Source organism: Varanus komodoensis, unplaced genomic scaffold, assembly GCF_004798865.1.
Source record: "Varanus komodoensis strain SLA01 unplaced genomic scaffold, ASM479886v1 scaffold20_1, whole genome shotgun sequence".
Taxonomy (NCBI): Eukaryota; Metazoa; Chordata; class Lepidosauria; order Squamata; family Varanidae; genus Varanus; species Varanus komodoensis.
Genome location: NW_025335587.1, coordinates 12,988,322 through 13,007,969, shown reverse-complemented (window position 1 = coordinate 13,007,969; position 19,648 = coordinate 12,988,322). Strand labels below are relative to the sequence as shown.

The 19,648-nt window shown below is 49.1% G+C and overlaps 1 protein-coding gene across 1 annotated transcript; it reads right to left on the bottom strand.

Moving 5' to 3' along the window:
- Positions 1-641: 641 nt before the first annotated feature.
- LOC123023311 (linker for activation of T-cells family member 2-like) lies at positions 642-19,078 on the bottom strand. The gene is made up of 13 exons (XM_044429819.1): positions 18,984-19,078; positions 11,536-11,649; positions 11,130-11,169; positions 10,506-10,549; positions 10,289-10,337; positions 8,972-9,009; positions 7,869-7,907; positions 6,910-6,940; positions 4,661-4,719; positions 3,013-3,069; positions 2,006-2,116; positions 1,486-1,543; positions 642-959 (listed from the first exon to the last, which is right to left on the bottom strand). The coding sequence occupies exons 2-13, from the start codon at positions 11,621-11,623 to the stop codon at positions 947-949; spliced, it is 627 nt and encodes a 208-aa protein (XP_044285754.1). The 5' UTR covers positions 11,624-11,649; positions 18,984-19,078; the 3' UTR covers positions 642-946.
- Between the last annotated feature and the right edge of the window lie 570 nt (positions 19,079-19,648).

Sequence of the window (19,648 nt, the reverse complement as noted above, 5' to 3'; positions counted from 1 at the left end):
CGCTTCCTGCTAGAATTGCCGGATGCCGGTCTTGACACAGCAGGCAGACATGTGCATTCAGAAGCCACCCTGCCCAAGCGGCGGCGTCAGCCCCCGAGAGCGCCTGGCTGTGAAACGCTGCACGGTGGACTTCAGATACAGCAGGTGAGAGCGACCTCCACCAACTGATTGCTCTGCCTCGTGACAACAGTGGGCTTGCGGCAAGGCTGAAACCACACGGCTGCAGATGTGGCGAGGGATTCCACGCATCACGTGAGACGGCGTGTTGAACAGGTTGCTGGATTTATGCAGGCAAGCTTGGAACAAACAACCCCGTATACACGAGCTCAGACAGAGGGGCTTCTTTCCCAGAACAATACATTTTTAAAATGTATGTATATTTTAAAAAACAAGATCGTAGTTCAGCATGCAGCCGAGTCCTTGTGCTAATAGAAATGGTAGAACAGGCAGGGCATACTCCAGCTGTGCTGACCGCAATACCCATCCCCAGCTGCAATGATAGGAACTGTATTCCAACACATCCAGGGAGTGCTAGGCTGCCCACCTTTTTCCTCCCAAGTCTCGCACCCTTGAAATGTGAGCAACTGTTTGTGGAGTCTGTGCAGGACTCTGTCAAGTGCCATAGTTTGGATTAGGCCCTCGAGTGGTAGGACTGCTTTTAATTTAACTACTTAAAATATTGCACATGGTATATCAGTGTTACTATGGCTAATAACCAGAACAAATAAACTAGAACTGGCGAAATGAGACTTGCAGGCTACAATTTGACGAAATGCAGTGCGCAAGTGTTCCCAGAGACACTCGCCTTTTCCAGTTGGCTGTCTTTGGAAGGCACCCCCCTCTTCCTGAGGTCTAGAGCACTGCATTGCACAGCAGCGGGAAAAGTTGGAATCGCTTCCGAGAGAGGATGTGCTCCTGGAGCTCTTGAAGCACTTCTCACAGGTTCTTAGGCCGGAGACCTAGAAGGAAGGGTGGGAGGATGAAGAGCCTTAATCAAAGTCCTACCACTGTGTCCTTCCAGAACAGACCAGTCTGTTCTGGTTGCCGTGCACACACCCTATTCTCCCAGTCCTAGCTGCCGCCACAGCTGGTAGAAGAGGCTGTGCCACCAGACTAAAGAGGAAGGATGCCATTCTGCTTGAAGGCTCACATTATGGCACCGGGGGGGGGGGGGGATCCTTGCAAGGAGAAAGGCAGCACAGCAGGCAACAGACACGGGAGGGCCTTTCTCTGCAGTGCTAGTTTTCTGCCTGCAGGGGAATTCCCAGGCACCATTCCAACATGGCATCGCTCATTGGCCATTTGAAAAGCACCCAAGCCACTTTGGCCGCAGGGCATTTGGAGGATCCCACCAAGAGGCTCATGTCAGCTTGGGCTTTCTCACATTAAACTATTCCAGTTTCTTATCTCCGAAAGGGAGCCGTAGCGAGCAAGGGATTCAGTGGCTCACCCATCCCCAGGAGAGAGGTGCGTCTCCGTGATTACCTGCTGGATATGGCTGCATTGATGTAATCTGGTTCTCCCTCGTCCTCATAGTGATTTTCTGGATATACGCATGTGTGAACAGAACAGAACAGAATGAGGAGTTGGTGTTTCCAGTGCTGGTCCAGAACATTTTGGCTGCTAAGGCAGCGATGCCAAAAGGCGCTCAGACAGTGGGGGATATAATCCACCAGAATGTTTGATTTGCCCAAGCCTAGTTGAAAGTAAAGTCCGCTCACACAGTTCATTGTCATTGCAAGGTAATTTAACACCTGTGCCCTACACATCTACAGATTTATTACAGATTTGCTATAGGCCCTTCCCTGGGTAGCCACCCTCCTAATCTCCTTCAGGGAGGGCTTCCGGAGAAGGGCCTCTGCCCTGGATCTCAAGGGGCAGGCCGGCGCACGTGGAAGGAGACGCTCCTTCAGTATCCAGGCCCTGGGCCATTTAGGGCTTTATAGGTCATCCCCAGCACCTATAACGTCTGTGCATATTACAACGCCCTTTGCCATGCGATCACCTTGCACTGGATTTATTACAGCAGCAAAGCGCCTCATTTTACCATCCGTCTTCGCGTGTTTCCACGTTTGGATCTCCTCCGCGTTCTCGTAAACATCCACGTCGATGGAGACTACGAGAAGAAAAAGACACGAGAGGGAAATCTAGAAGGTTGCTGATTATTTCCAAACTCTGTTCCTCTCCTCTTATTCCTGCAGCTGCCCTTGCGCCTGAGCATCAGGAGAGGCTGGGGGCGAGGGAGGGCCAGCCCTGCTGCAGCCGGCGGGGAACTGCATGCAGAGGCGCAAAGAAACCTTCGGGGAAAAACCCAGAGCATAGCCCAGTGAGGACTGAATGCCCCCCGTGGCCACGAGAAGCTCAAAATGCGGGGAAGGAACATGCTCAGAAAGGGTGTGACTGCTTGGCCACCCTATCGATCCGCAGCCAAACCGGGCCAAAACTGGACAGGAGAAGCTTGGAGGAAATGTCCCGATATTCTAGACCTCCTCCTCCCTGAACCCTCACAGACATTTCAGCAGAAAGCAAAGCGACAGCAAACATTTCCTTTCCCGTCTGGAATCGGCCTTACAAATTGTCCCCAGTCCAACCTCCCATGCATGGCAGCTGCCCCACAGGAACCCAAGTGAGCAGTCTTTCTACATCACTTGCTTCCTGCCAGTGGGGTGACCCCATGGTGGCTATACCACTGTCTGCATGGCAATCCCACAGAGGACTGGAGCACCAGAGTCCTCTCTGGACGTTGCTCCCCAGTAACTGGCATCCAGGATCCTGGAGATAGCATCGAACCATGAGGACTGGCAACCTGATCTGCCATGGGTTTGCTTAATCCTCTGAGCTGAAGGCTGTCAGTACATCAAATAGCAATAAATCCCACAGCTTCGGTCTCTCTGGGATCTCCCCCTATTTAAGTTCCACAGGTCCTGGTCTTACGGGGAAGAGGGAAAGTGTCTTCTTCTCCCCATCTCCATCATCCCCTCCCTGTGGACTGGGCTCCTGAGTGACACTTACCGCCGTTGCTGGTGCTGGCTGGCTGGGCCAAGTTTTGATAAATGTGGGAATTCTCCTCTGAAAGGGAAGGAAGGGTTGAGGTTTCACACAGCAGGAAACAGGGGTCTTGTGCAGTTCAGACCGTGCGACACACCAGAGAGAGGCACGGGTGTGTCCCCGTGGCAGCCCCCGACACCTGCCGGCTACCTGCATTGCTTCACACTGAGCAAACCTGTGTGCTCGGCATGGTTCGAGCATCTTTGACCAGGCAGAGGCTCCAGCCACGGCCTGGCTCTTTCCAAGGCAGTGTCCGGCTGCCTGCTGGACAGGGGAAGCGGCCCCAATACGAGCACCTCCGTCCGGATGATCTCTGCCCTGCCTTTGGGGAAATTCCGCCGTTTGCTGTGCTTTACAGGCAGAAATTCCCCGGTTCAGCCCTGGCATCTCCCTTTGCTGCCAGTCAGTGCAGGCAAACGCCCTCAAAAGTCCTTCTTAGCGCACAGCAGCCTCCCTGTTTCCTACTTAAATCAGTCGTTCAGCGAAAGCCGTGAGAACTGGAAACCCACTTCACAGGGCCACAAATGTTCGCGTGGCAACTGGCTTTCTGCTTTGGAGCTTCTCGGAGGCGCCTGGTTGGGAAGCAGCCCGCTGAATCGGATCCGCCCAATCCTGCACAGCTCTTCTTGCATTCCATAACCGTTTGGAGGTTGGGAGTTACAATTTTCGAGACCCCCAGAGTTCAAAGAGTGGGGGATACCTCTGTGTGCAAACGCATGCCCAGGAATGCTGCAGCGTGCATAGAGTGCCAGGCCATGCGCCAGGACGTGGCCAGTGCGCTAGGGGAGCAGCAGACGGGGCCCACCTGGCCCAGGGTGGTCCAAGCCACAGGAGCAGCTGTCCAGGTTCTCAGGCCGAGAGAAGCCCTCCTGCCGGCCCTCGCACCTGGCCCCTAATAAATGGAGATGCCGAGGTGTGCATCTTGGCCTGTCTGGACGCCAATCAGGCGCTCAGCCTCCGAGCCCCGCTCCTCCCGTGGGGTGCGTTTTAAACTGGGGACCTTTTAGGACAAGTCTTCTGCCGCTGGCACCCCTCACTCGCTTCTGGGGGAGAATATCGCAGGATCGACGAACCCAACACTGGGCAGGAAGCGGTGAGCTTTGAAGCATGAGTAATTGAGGATGGGCGGACTCGGTGGCCTGCGGTGGGAAGGAGGGGGGTGTCACGAGCCCCCGCAGAGCAATGTCAGTGGGGTGGGGGCTCAGCGTGCCCTCTGCCCCCTTCTGGGACCACCTCGCTTGATCTGGTCATTACTGGTTTTTCGGCGCCAGGTAAAGACCTTTTTATTTAAACATCATTTTAATTGTTAAAATATATGATCTGGCCAGGGCAACTTCTTCTTCCTTCTCTTTTCTCCTCCTATATTCTTTATTTACTTATTTTAGACTGTTAATTTTAATTTTATATTATTATGTTTGTATCTCAGTGTATTTTTTGTATTTTTGTATTTAGTGGTAATTTATTATGTTCTATTGTATTTCAATGTATTTTATTGTGTTGTAAGCCTCCCCGAGGCTTCGGCAAGGGGCGGCATAGAAATGTAATCATCATCATCATCATCATCTGCCGAACAGCGTTTCGTTAACCGGGAGAGCAACCCTGGCAGGCTTACCGCTGGCTGGCCTTGCGGACTGTTGGCAGTTGGAATAGAAATATCCTGGGATGGGCTCCCTGCAATAGAGAAAGGGGGGGGGGGGGCAGAATGGAATGTCAGAACTGGGGGAGACTGCCCACCCTGAATTCGGAACGGGGCCATCAAAAGTAGGTCCGATGGGCGTCTCCTGATCCTCACAACAACCCTGTGAGATGGGACAGCCTAAGAGAGAGCGACTGACTGAGGGGCACCTGCCTGGTCCGGCTCTGGGCTTGGGAAGCAGATGCTGTTGGACCTCAGTGCCCATCATCCCTGACCCCACTGTCCATGCTGACTGGGGCTGATGGAAGTTGAAGTCAAGCCACGTCTGGAGAAGCAGAGGTTCCCACACCCGTTGTCACTGGCACATACTGCTGATGGCAACTGTTAATGTTGTCGTCGTCCCCACCGCATCCTGCCCCGCATCCTGCTTATTCCACACAACCGCCTGGAGGCACTTCACCCTCTGAAGCGGGGGGGGGGGGGAGACACGGCTGCAGGGACTTTTTGGCTGTGGCTTCCTGACACCTACTCTTTAAAGTCCCGGGCAAAGAATTCCCCCTTTCCCCCACAGGCTCGATTCATGCTGCTGTAATTCTTTTTAGGAGTGTCTTTTACTGGTTTTAATGGGCCGGGGGAGGAATTGGTTGCTGTAAACTACTCTGGAAATGTTGAATCAAAGGACAGCCCCGAATGCTTTTAAGCAGAATCTGTACAAGTAAAGAAATTACAGGGACTTAGAATCCCCATCCTTCTATCCGAATTCCCCAGGAGGCTTACAAAATGGCCAAGAAACCAAAAAACAACCCAAGGCGCATGAAAGCAAATGCCAAATATACCCCACAGTTATCGGGATCAGTTCCACTCAAATTTAAAAGCCTGGGGAAATCATGAAAAGCTACTTCCTCTGGGAGGGAACCGAGATGCAAGTAGGAGCTGCGTGAGGTTGAGATGGGGTGTGAGGCGAGACGGAGGGAGCTGGGTCTCTTCAGCCTGGAGAAGAGGAGACTCGGAGGGGATCTGTTGGCGACATGCAGGTATGTGAGGGGGTGTCACATGGAGGTGGGCAGAGACCTGTTCTCCCCTGCAGAGGAAGGCAGGACGCGCTGCAACGGAGCAAAGCTCAGGGAACCCAGGTTCCATTTGGATGCCAGGAAGCACTTCCTGACAGTTAGGATACCCAGAGTGTGGAATGGGCTTCCACGGGAGGTGGTTGAGGCCCCATCGGTGTGGGTGTTCAGGGACAGGCTGGACATGCACATGGTGGGCATGTCGTGAGCGGAGCCGGGGGTCAGACTAGATGACCCAGGAGACCCCTTCTGACTCGCTCTGTTTCTATGTTTCTATGTGATAAAGGGTGCCACCACCAGGAAGCCCTTTTCCTTGGCAACAGCACCCCACAGTCCATATCTTCCTTCCGATTTGGGGTGAGAGATTCCTTCCAAGAAATCTTAGGAAAATCCAGCAATTGTGCCTCTGGGACAAGGAAAGGCCAGCCACATCCATGGTCTCCACAAGAAGAGGGCCATGATCAACATGCAGTTTGCGTGTGCTAATATAGAACACATTCTAATCATGTATACAATAATAATGCATGATGTTTAAAAATGTATAACGACTACTGTCACTGCAGCAGAAATGCAATTCATCTCGCCACAGTGGGGAGACCTAGGCCTAGGGGGGTGTGGTCAGCTTGGATCCCCCTCCTTTCCTAGGACTCCTTAACTTGAAACTGGATCCAGACTGCCCTTTATAAACATAGAAAACAAACACAGAAATAGAGCGAGTCAGAAGGGGTCTCCCAGGCCATCTAGTCTGACCCATGGCTCCAGCCGGCTTCGTTCATGACATGCCCACCATGTGCATGTCCAGCCTCTCCTTGAACAGAAGGATAAAGAAGGCTTTCCTCTGTAAAGTAGGGCTGTTTAGACAAGGATTCCATATTGACCATTCAGAAAGCCTTGCCCCCCATATCTAGGGCTGGTGTGGTTGACAGCACAAAATTGGGACTCAGGAGATCCGGGTTCTAGTCCCTGCTCAGCCATGGAGCTCATTGGGAGACTCTGGGCCAGTCAGACTCTCAGTCCAACCTACCTCACAGGGTTGTTGTTGTGGGGATAAGATGGAGAGCAGCAGGAGGGGAACAAGATAAAGCACCTTGAGTTCCTTGGAAGGAAAGAAAGTGGGATAGAGATATAATGAGTAAATAATAAATGGCCAGGACTTACACGTAAGTCTCTTCTCGCTCCATTTGTGGCTCTGAAAGACATTGGAATGTGGATTAGTCCACAAATTATGCAGCAGCAAGAAAGTCTGGATAAAGTTTCCCATAAATCCAGACAGCTCCCAAACCAATATTCCCCACCCCTGAAAAAGGAACCACGGAGGAAAAAAAGTCAAGCAAAAGACCCCCACATACAGTTGGGGCTATGAAAACAAGATGGCCGTGCTCTTGTTATGGAGAAGAGTACCAAGTGGGTGAAAATGGGGCTCTAGCGCAGGAGGAAAAATTAGAAAGAGGCAGTTCCCCCTCACCCCACCCCCGGCGTAATGGGAATTGGAGTCCGGCACATGTGGCTGAGGAAACCAATCTGGCATTTTGTCTTGGACTAAGAAGCCCGTTCTCCACATGACTATTAAGGGATGCATAAAGCCCACTGCTCCCACAGTTCACTGCCAGACTTGATCAATATCTGCTCTAGGACTTTTTAAAAATGAAACCTGTTATATTCTCTGAAATAAGATCCCAGTATTTCCCTGAGGTCTAGCGCTAACCCCAGCTCGTTTATTCCTTGTTTTATTTCTTGTGTTTTCTCATGACTTTATCTTGTAAACCTCTTTGGGATTCCCTTTTAAAATGAAAAGCAGTTTAGAAGTCATCTGAAATAAATAACACAGCAAACATTTCTGCCGTCAGGCATGTGAATTTGCTCTTAAAGGAGTCGCTGCTGTCCCCCTACCCAGTCCCGGTTTTTCGAATTCGGAGTCGAGCACAGATAACGGGAGAGGACAGGAATGGCGGAGACCCCGTAATGACCACCCAGCCCAATTTTCACCAGCCCTGAGTCCTCTAGCAACACCAGCTAAGGGGCTACATCCCCCTGGCCTTCAGTAATCCAGGCACCAATCCTGCGTGAGCGTCAATTGTGGTTGCCATTCATCCCAGCCACGCTGCCAACGCACTTACCTTTTCCACAGTTCTGATATCTGGGCTCATTATAGGCGCCTGTAAAGAAAAGGTCAACAAATTACAAGTCCAGAATGCTGATTTGGGAAGATCTTTAGGTCGTCTAGTCCGATCTCCTGGCCAGGCAGGACTCTCGACGAATAGCAGCCCAGCCTCTGATGGAATGAAGAGACCGTCACCCCGGGCTGAACCTGCCCACAGCTCCAATTCCTCTATCAAATGGAAACCGGAATGACACCTTCATTCAAGGTTAAAACCTTTTTATTTAATCGCTATTTTAAAAACTAATTATTTTATCGCTGAACGGTTGCTCTTTTTGTTCCCAGTTTTTTGTCCTGATGTAATCTTTTATTGAATTTGTTATTTATAAAGATAATTTTATTGTTTTTAATTGTATGAATTGTGAGCCATCCCGAGATGCCAAGGCATGTAGTGACAGCATACAAAACTAAAGAAAGAAAGAAAGAAAGAAAGAAAGAAAGAAAGAAAGAAAGAAAGACAGACAGACAGACAGACAGACTTCTCAAAGCAGGCCAGTGTAGAAGCAGGAGATGTTCATCCTTTGCATTTTGACTAGTCAACTAGGCCTGGTGGAAAAGGAACCCATGTGTAAGTGCTGAGAAGACTTGAGAAGGCTCTGTAGCTAGTCAACCGCACCTGGGTGTGACAACCCAGGATGTAGTCTGTGTCCGTCTGAACCCATACCGGAATTCCTGATCCAAGATGAAGACACCTTGTGAATCGGCTCCCAAGCAAGCAGATAAGCCAAGAATTCATCCACTGGTGTTTCTGCCATTGTTGTCATTTGCTCTCTACAGTAACTGGGCAGCCCTCTGCGTAAGGAAGGAACGCCATCAAAGCAAAGGGTTTAATTCGTGGGCTGCCTTTGTTTCCCTCTCTTGCGTGCTCGATTCAACCTACTAACTTGGATGAACTAAATGCAGGCTGAAGCTCCATTTCTTCAACACCAGAGTCACCGGGATGATCAAATGAAAGCTGCGCCCTTTTAAATTGCATTGAGGGAGAGAGTCAGTTGAAGGACATGCTTAAGAAAGGGCAGGAGACAGCTTTTTAAATGTAATGAAATCATTAAAGGTACTTACCGCAGTAATTTGCAGCGGAAAGATGTTCATTGGTTTTACTAATAAAAGAGAAAGCCGGATTTAGAAATGGACCTCTAATTCCTATCCAGAAAAAAGGCCCAGTACAATTGCTCAGCCTAGGCATTCCCTGGCCTTGTAGGCACATTTGGGGAAGTGACGAACGTACTGCTGACCGCACCACACAATCCCTCCGTGGTGGAATATGCTTTGGCATTGCCCAGCCGTATCTGTGGCACTCGGGGGCGGGGGGGGGGCGTTTTAATTAGCAAAAACCTTTATTTCATGTCTATTGAACAGAACGACGTCTCCTTAATATGGGATTGACTCATTTGGCGAATGGGTGGCAGTGCCATACAGCCGTTTCTTCCTAACGGGGTTTAGCCCTGTCCATGAGATGTTTCCTGTGGGAAGGAGGTTATTACATAGATACACCCCTGGAATAGTTTTTAACATTCACCAGTGTCTGCACTCTTAAATTCTTTGCCTTCTCCATGGAAGTTAACAAATGGAAGGGGACAGCTAAAAGGATTCTCTGCACTCCTTTGCGAGCTAAAAGGCCAATACATCAAAACTAGGAGGATAAAAGCTCACCTCATATAGGAACTGAGGAACAAACAGTATGTCCAGTATCTGAACAGGAGGTGTATAGCCACTGCTTTATTTGGATATTTGGTCTGCTTCAGCTGAAGCCTATATAGAATTGCTAAAATGTTCGATGTATTTCAAAGAATCATAGAAACACGGAAACAGAGCGAGTCAGAAGGGGTCTCCCGGGCCATCTAGTCTGACCCCCGGCTCCGCTCACGACATGCCCACCATGTGGACGTCCAGCCTATCCTTGAAAACTCTCACTGATGGGGCCTCAACCACCTCCCGTGGAAGCCCATTCCACACCCTCGGGGTCCTAACCATCAGGAAGTACTTCCTGGCATCCAAGCTGAACCTTGGTTCCCTGAGCTTGGCTCCACTGGAACATGCCCTTTGCAGAGGAAAACCGATCTCTACCCAAATCCAGGTGCTTCCATTAAAAAAGGGATGTAGACAAGATACCTGTTTGGTGCCTATGAATGCCACCAAAACTGGGGACCCTCTCATGGGTGCCGTCAAAGCTGCCATGCATACATCTGCAAGCCTCACCCCGAGGACCCCAGCTTCCATGCAGCCACCCCACAAGCAGGTGTTGTGGGAATGCGTGAGACTCCAGCTCCCATCATGCCACTTTGCAGCCATGCCGGCTGGAGGGGATGGGAAACGGAATGTGGCGCATCTGGATTGCACCAGGTGGCGGGGGCAACATTCGAAGGCAGCGCTGCCTACCTCGGCCTGGGCGTACGAGGTGGCTTCCTCGCAAGTTTTTGTTGTGATGCTGCAACAGAGGAGAAACAAATACTTTTAAAAACCAAATCAAGGCATATTCTGAGGAGGGCGAGGAGTCAAACAGTACCAGCCACAGAAAAAACGGGTGGGCCAGTTGTGTGCACTCATGTGGGCAAGGTTAAAAAGCACCACTTTTTCTAGAAAAGCACATACTTACTTGAGTGGGTTTGTGGCACTTCTAATCTGCTCCGGCTCTCACATCTGAAAGACAGGCGCAATTCTGCTCAAGGCCCAGTGTGCAAATAATGCAATATGCTTCCTCAACCTGACCAGCCAATTAGGGTCATGGATTTATAGTATTTGGGTAGAGAAGAAACAAACAGGAAAAACTGTGCTGCATCAAAAGAAAATTACTATGCCACATTCAAATATGTTCATCTTGAACTGCTCAACCTCATATACAAGAAGCTTCTAATTTGGGGCTGTTGCTAGGAATTTCTTAGACTATGGCAGACCATTTGTCTGTCCAACCTAATAATTGGAATTCTAAGCTGCACCAAACATCCCCGTTTCTCTGCTTGACCTGCACAAAACGGCCTGCATGCTCCGCAGATATCACAGATACAAGGTGAATCTGAGCATATGCCGAGTGCCTTCCTCACTAGGCAGCACAGCTGGGTGATACACTCCTGAAAAGGGGAGAGCTTTTATAGAAGATGTTCCGCAGGGCGTTCTAGCAGACTGGACTTCACAATCCCAATGAAGATGGGCTTAGTTATCACCTAAAGATGCTTGAAATAGAGTGAGCTTCACTCAGTAAAAATAGCAATCAGCTACTTACTGATTCCTCTGATTATTGAAGCTTGCCTTCTGTTTATTCCCTACAGGAGGGCAGAAAGAAAAACAAGGGTGTTTGCGTGCTAAAATTATACAGAAGATGGGTGGGAACGGTATGAGGCATGACCAAGAAGATCCAAAAGGTATTAATTAACCAAAGAGGTTGGGGAAAAGCATAGAATAGGATGATACTATTGTGCCCATTTCACAGGTGGGAAAACCCGAGGCTGCGCTAGAGTGCCTTGGCCAGCTTTACTGAGGACTAGCAACATTTGGAGGCATTCATGGCAGACCTCAGAACCGACGGGTGCGATATTTCAACCGCACCCACCCCAACGAAGGGTTCCCATTTTGACACAAGACAGAAACCAGTCAAGAACGCAAGGCGTGAACAGGTTCCAGGACCTTACCAGCCTGCTGGCATTTCATGCACATGCTGACCAGAGCGCCCAAAACCATCAAGGAGAATGCACCCCACACGAGCTCCCCTTGGCTCATCGCTTGGTCTCGCCCCACTTTCCACCCTGGAAACAAAAGCAGCGGAGAGACAGACATAAAACATGGTGCAGCGGCTGGGAGTCACCACGTGGCACGAACAGAGGCCTCCAAGGACAGTTTCCTTAATTCAGAATTATCACGACACGTTGAGGAAAGGAAAGGGAAGAGATACTTCGGATAGCTCTCCGTCATCCAAAGCACCATTTGGGTGGGGATGTACTGGCAAGGAGAGCGTTCCTTTTATTTAACAGGCTTGTTTTTAGCCCACCGTTTAATTATTGTGGGTTTTAATCTCTTGCAAACTGTCCAGAGTCTATGGGGAATGGGGTGGAATATAAAAATCAAAAGAGACAATATTATGGTTTAACAGGTCACTGGGGAGAGAGACTGAGGCATTGCTTGTCCAGGCAACTTTGAGGCCTCAAAGAGGGGGAACGTAAGCTTTCTCTCACTCGTTCCTATTTGACATCCAGAGTACCCCCTTGCTTAACTGCAGTCTTGGAGACAAAGCCATCCTGATTTTTCCTGTGTTGACTGCAGGGGGTGGGTGGAGGAGAAATCCCAGAATGGATCCCATCTCCAAGCCCTTTTCCAACCTCAGAGCTGGGAAACTGGGCGATGCTACGGCCTTCTAAGATGGCTCTGGGGCTGAAGCATCAGCTTACCCAAGCATCTGGCTGAGCTTGTGATGTGTTTTCAAACTGTCCTTTTAGTGGGTTTGTTTGATCGCAATAAGAAATTTAAGTCCCTTTTAAGAGTACATCAAACACTCTGGGAGGGGGTTGTGTCGCACCCACAAATCTTTGAGGGAGAATAAAAGCATTACCACCGGAATACGTGGTCAGCAGTTCTCTTTCCTCTTTTGCCTTCAGTATAGCACAACAAGATGATTCAAAGAGGATGGAAGACACACCCACAGTGCGCACTCTTGTGTCCCTCTTGTCACCGAGAGACCCCAACAAGACACGAAGTGATTGATCCTTGAGAAGGGACAACCAGGGACTCAAATCGGGATAACTTCTCTCTTGCCTCCTTTCGAAATTCTAGAACTGCACAAAAGGCAATGACAGAAAAACGGCATCAGGAACAAGCACCGTTCAGCCCGGCCTCGTCACACGCAAAGCCCAACAACAACCCTACACATTTTAATTTGTTTATTGCATTTATATACTGCCCCATGGCCTGCAGGCTTGCTGGGCCATTTACAATTATTATCATATAAACATTTAATAAATATTCATAACAATAAAAAGTAACAAGCCACCAACTCCTGCTTTAATATCCTCAAGGAAAAGAGGACCCCTGTCCAATCAAGACAGCCAGCTCCACTGCTGAAAAGCTCTCACAGTGAGAATCCCACGTCCCTGAAATTTTCACCAGTTGGATCAAGGCCCAGAGCCGACAGAGGACGATTCTGCCCTCTCTCTGGCACAAGGGTCTTTCAGCTATGGAAGGTTCTCAGGTCTTCTCTTCTCCAAGCAAAGCATTCCCAGCTCCTTCACCTGCTCCTCAAAGAAGTTGCTTTCCAGCCCCTCACCATCCTGGTTGCCCTTCTCTGAACACACTCCAACTTGTCTGTGTCCTCCTTCAAACGAGGGCACCCAGAATGGGACCAAGCACCCCAAATGTGGCAGGCCTAAAGCAGAAGAGATGAGAGCTGCAACTTCCATGAACGCACCCCGAGATCGCCCTGGCCTTCTCAGCTACAGCATCATGTGGCTGGCTCACATCCAGTTTGCACCCCACTAAGACTCTGAGGTTCTTTTCACATGTGCTGCTGCCAAGCCAGGTCTCCCCATCTTACATGTGTGAATTTTTTGTATTCAGGTAGGAAGAAAAAAAAAAATCAAAGAAATTTACCACCATTGAAACCCACCTTCACTGTTCCAGGTTGCCCAGAGCGTTTGAAAACTGGCAGTCTCTCACATACTGTTGCCGATCCCTTCTAGCTGAACATTTGGTAAGTCAACACTCTACCTACGCCACAGTCATCTATAAAAAATGTTGAACCTCACAGGGCTCTGGGGCACCCGCTTGAAACTGCCCAGGAGGATGTGGAGATACTGAATCGCACACAACCCCTGCTGGAATCCCTTTTATTGACTTGCCACCTTTGTAAAGTGTGCGCTTTGATGGCACTTTGGCCCCTAAAACGTGGTGCCGCCTGGGACTGTGCATGACGGTTGCCTCTCGCCTGTGCTTGGCCAGCTCTTCTGGCTCCCAGCCCTTTTGTGGGTGCCAAGGGTTACTATCAAGCTGTGTAAACCTTCTGTGCTATAACACTGATTCTAGTAAACCAGATGGGACACATGGGCTTTGGTGGCTTGGCTTTGGTGAGTCTGCCCTCCGGAGATGTCCCCAGGGTAGGTCAGCTTCAGTGTTGTCAAGTTTGCTTCCAGGGAAAGCCCTGCCTTGATTTGACCTCAGCCCCCATTAATTTTCCTGTTGGTCCAGCACATTGGCAAAGCTCTCCACCAGCATCCTTGGGAATGCATTCGTTTCCCTGTCAGATTTCTTCGCTGTCCGGCTTTCTCACTCATGCACGGTGATCCAGAAAGCAACAGTGCAGTCTTGGCCTCCAGCAAGATGCCCTTCCACTCAATCTTTTCTAGTTCCTTCATTGCTGCCTTTCCACATCTCAGCCTTCTTTTAATTATTTGGCCGCAGTCTCTGTTTGACTTGATGACTAAGCTGGGATATACAAAACATTTCACAATTTTAATTTCCTCATTGTTGACACTGGCGTCCCATAACACTTCGGTAGTCGTGATCTTTGTTTTCAGCTGCAGCCCTGCCGCGTCCTGTGGCTTGCAATGTAATACTCTATCATGAATTGCAGACTACAGACCTGGAAACAGCAATTAGCGCACGGAAAGAAAACTAAAATGCAAAGACTTGACTGCTGAAGGGGAAAAAGTTACTAGCCAGAAACGAAAGGAAAATTCCACACACACTTTTCTTCCGCTGTCAAGGTTTTCAGCTGCACAGCCAACGGCAGGGAAAAGAGGAAGGAGGAGAAGCAACAGCAGTTTTGCTTGTTTACACCAAGTCTTTGCTGCAATGTCTGTTCCTGTAGGCCAAGGTTTTCTTGTGGTATCGAACAGTGTTCTTGGAGGCAGTGGCAAAGTTCAGTACGCAGCATCCCCAGGCAGGACTGGAGAAGCTTCCCCTAGTCCGGGGGTCGGCAACCTTAACCACTCAAAGAGCTATTTGGACCTGTTTCCCACAGAAAACACCGGGAGCCACAAAACCCTTTTGACGTCTAAAATGAAGATAACACTGCATATATCATTTTTTACCTAAAAAAACCCAGACTTGTAAACCAGTTTCGTCAGCAGTGAAAGCGAATGAATCTGCTCATGTACCATTAAACGTTCTGTTCTGAAACTTTTCTTTTTTTGGATTTATCCATGGTTGGCCTACGGGGGGTCGAAAACTCAATAAATCGCGTGCCAGCGGGTGTCACACATTGGCGGTTGTGACGCATATTTTGAGCGACAGGGAGTCGCAACAGAGGGATGAAAGAGCCACATGCGGCTCCGGAGCCGTAGGTTGTGGACCCCTGCCCTAGTCAAAAGACTAGCAATCCTGTCGCATCCATAGTCCTGGAAACAGATACGCTGTTTGCATCTATGGCTTTCCAGTCATTTCCCAACGTATCCCAGACCTGACCTTTTGGAGCACATGGAGAAAACTGGTGCTTACCTGGAAGGATTAATCTGAGGGTGATCATGACACCAAAAAGAGAGGATAGCTTTGCATGAAATTTGCTGGTGTTCATTTAGATGGATACGAATTTGGGGAAAAAAATGCAAAAAATTGAGAGCTGCATCTCAACACAGGGTAGGCAACTGTGACCAGGTCCTAACACCTGCTGGCTGAATGAACACAAGGGACAGGTGTTACACAAAGGCAGAAGGACACGGTTTTTCCATGTGCTACTCATTACACACTCCAGTCTTCATCTGCAGAAATTAAGATCCCCTGGAGTAAGGAAGCTTGGAGGACGACCATGAAGTTCAAAGTCTTCTCAGTGGTTCCACCCACCTTGAGGAATGCTTAGCAAACCAAGATTCACCAGGCTCTTTCAGTAAAACATTCCAGTGGCTCTTGAGCAGCTTTTCCCCTGATGCTGAACTTATGTTTATTGAAATTTGTTGGTAGCTGTCTGGGAAGTTTGCTTCTTGCAAGGGCTGGGCTGACCGGACATTCTGGAATGCATTCCTCCATCTACTTATCTTATCTACTCGCATTTGCACACTTTCGAATGCAAGGTGGGCAGGCGCTGGGACGGAGCAAGGGGAGCTCACCCTGTTGTGCGGATTGAACCGGCGACCTTTCGATCAACCAGCTCAGCAGCACAGCAGCTTAAACCACTGCGCCACCTGCAGTCCCTATTCCTCCATAGGGTTGCTAATAGGTTGATGGAATGTAACAGTAAAATATTTGGAATTTTGGGACTGATTTGAATGCTACACAACGTGGATCGTTTGCTTCCTGGAGTTCCCCTTTGAAGGAGACAGAATACCTGTTTTAGAAACTAATTCACCAACTCTGAATGGACAATTCCGAGTCCTTTGCCTGCTCTTCTGTCTTAAGGGATCTTTTCCTTTAAACTCGATTTGGACTGAACCGTGTTTCAAACAGAGCGGGGCTTGTAGCTCAGAACTAGAACAACTGCTCAGCCTTCAGAAGGTCTATGGTTCAATTCTGAACATCTCCAGTTAGGACAGGAAGAAATCCTTCCTGGGATGTTGTTGCTGTCACCATCAGTGCTGACCAAACCAGGCTCGATGGACCAGGGTAAGGCAACTTGCCCTGTTTCCCCAAAAATGAGACCTAACCGGAAAATAACCTCTACACCTAGCAGGATTTTTCAGGATGCTCATAATAAAAACCCTCCTCCAAAGAATAAGCCCTGGTTAAGATCATCAGCCAGACAGACACCTTTAGTCTGTCCGTTGCAACACAATTCAGGGTTTGGAGAGTTAGGACGATGTTCCAGAAGATGACATGACTGTATTTAAATAAATGTAGATTTTTGTACATGAATAAATGTAGATTGTTGTACATGAAAAAATAAGGCATCACCTGAAAATAATCCCTAGTGCTTCTTTTGGAGGAAAATTAATATAAGACTTGGTCTTAATTTCGGGGAAACACAGTATTACTTTCCTATGCCTTCAAAGGAAAGATTGTCCTCCACACAGCACGATCCATGTCCCCGCTAGCTTGCAACTAGAAGGCAAACCCAGCAAAAAGCAGCCCAGTTTGTAGAACGAGTCATTACTACACTGCATTTATTATATTTGCAAGGGACCCCAGGTAGCTTGTTGTTGTTGCTAGTTGTGAAGTTGTGTCCGACCCAGGTAGCTTCCAAGGTTCTTTTCTCCAGTGTATCCTTGCAATGACGAGCCTTTGGGGTAGGCTAGGCCAAGAGTCCATGGGCTTCATGGCTAGGTGGGACCCGGTGTTCCAGGCCACGCTGCAGGACCCTGGCTTTTGTCTACGCTCTAAAACAGTAGTGTATCCTAAAACTTCACTCATATGAACTGTGCCAAGGAAAGAATGACAGCTCATGGAAACGTCATGGACATCACCAGACTGGGAAAAAACACCTCATGGACTCTTGTGAGATGCTTTGGTTGGGCCCTGTTAAAGAGATTGCTGTACTAATTTTTGTGTGCTTCGGAAAAACCATGCTCAGCTGTCCCGAAGCAAGATGTTTAATCTTGATAAAAATGATATTGGCCCAGCTTGAAGATGGTTCTGAACTTGAAGGAGGCGAGAAATAAATCCTCCAACCACTGCATAGTACAAACTCAATTCTACCCACTAGGCAGTGCTGCCAAGCTTAGCTACACTTGACTTTTCCTTTACAAGAATTTTAGCCAATCCTTGAGGAGACCCCAAGGCAGATTACAGTATTCAGACAGATAATCAGAATATAAAATATAAAAGCTAGGCTGCACTAAAACAAGCCAATGAAGAACCAGTTCACAAGTCAACAGTTACGCTGACTTTGTTAAGACCAACATCTTGCCTGCAGGCCTGCGTTTTGACATACTCCTGGAGGCAAAACTGAGTAAGGACCAAATAATGGGCTGGGTCCAGATTTTGTCATATTTAGAGAAGACCCATTTGAACCCAACTTGAATTTGATTGATTTCAAAGGTCTGAATACCTGATTTGGTTCACCACCGTACAACTCGAACAACATAATCCTATCCAGGTCAACCTATTGCTTCTTACTCCGAAGTAAGTGGAGGCAATGCAGCAAAGGTTTGGGCTGGCATGGAGTGCATCTCCTCCTGTCCTGCCTTTGGTCTCGCTCAGCCCTAACTAAACACTTGTGGGAAAAGGAAATTTTGCTCTTGATTTTGGGATATGCTCCTCCTCCTCCACTCCTTCACACCAACTCTGCCCTCTTGGAAAACCAGTCAATCATATTAATTGAAAGTCCGGTATAAAAAGCTACTCATCATGAGGAATAGGCCGCAACTGGGAATTTCCTCAACCAGGAATAAGCTGTTTTGAGATGAACAGGGTTTGTCTACTTAAAGCATGTGTCAAAAGCAGATTCCTCAGGGATTTGAGAAAAGTTGGGTTTCTGTGCGGGCGTGTTCAACAGAAGCTGAATTGCATAGCGCAGCATCTGTCTCTTTTGTTAGTGCGAAGAACGGTGGATAGTAAAAGAAACTTGATGTCTTTAAAGCGCAGCTTAGAGTATGGGCTCAAGCTGCGACCAGAACATCACTACCAAAGCGGGGCCGGTGGATTCAGATGAATCTTGAAAAACGCGACACAACTCCTAGAAAGAGCAGGCGTGCCCCGAAACAGCACAGAAATAAGGTGGCATCCAGGGGACGCAAAGCTATGTCCCCATGCTGTGGTGCCCTCCCACCCCCCACAAAATGCTCCGGTTATTAAAAATCAACATTGATGCAAAAGGAACATTATCAATACCATACTCAGCCTGGCTTCTGGTTTAAAAAAACGGGAAAGGGAGTGGAACATCTCACTTAAGCCCTTAAAATTTATAGCAGCCCAGAGAAAGGTGTGGATCGAGAGAACCTGGAATAGCAGCAACCCCCGGACAGAATGAGAAAATATTAAGATTTGGCAGGATCCAGCTGTGACCAAGACATCCAACTTCGACTTATTTTCATTTTTCGCCATGACCCATCTTTGAGGATAGTTTTCAAACTGTGCTCAACAGTTAAGACAGGAGCACAGAGAATTTGAAAAGGAAGTCGTAGGGCAGCAGCTGCAGCGATGCCGCTCCTGAAGCCGGGAAACAGCCCGAGCGTGTGTCTGCGGGGCGGGAAGGGAATGAAAAGGGGTCTCAAGGTGGCCGTACCTTCTGAATTTAGAGGCGTCCTGAGCTGCAAGCGTGTCTGATGCTTTCCACTCCAGCCATCGCTGCTGGTGTGCAGCAGCAGCAAGCCCGACTGTGGTCAGTTCCTCACAGAGGCTGTGAGCAAGCCCCCGGGTTTCCTCTTATCTGATGAGTCACCAAACCCGACATCCACCACGCAGGCTCGCACGGCAGGGCCATCCCGTGAACCACGGGGCTTCGACCGACTCGCAAGCTGGAGGCAGGAGGTTCGCTCTGACCAGCTCCCAAGCAGAACGTCGGGCGAGAGCACACGAAAGGGCGTTCCGGCCGCTGCAGGTTGAACGTGGGAGGGAGGGTGCGAGCTAGTATGGCCAGAGCGTTGCTCCGGGCTCAGCATCACACGCTCTGGCTGGCAACCATTCCCCAAGAATTGCAGCGAATGCTACGAGCGTCACTGTGCGAGAGGTGAAGGGAACGTGACCAGATGGCGTTTCGTCCGACACGGAGGCCCAGCTACTCACCTTTGCCCAAACCTGCAGCCAAGAAACAGAGTGCCTCTTCTCAAGCACGCCCAGTTGATGGTGCGCGGTTTGCGCCCGATCCAAATTTGCACGAAGAGGACCGCTTATGTGGGCTGGGGACTCACTTCGGTATTTGATATACGAAAGGGTGCAACCGGTGGGAAG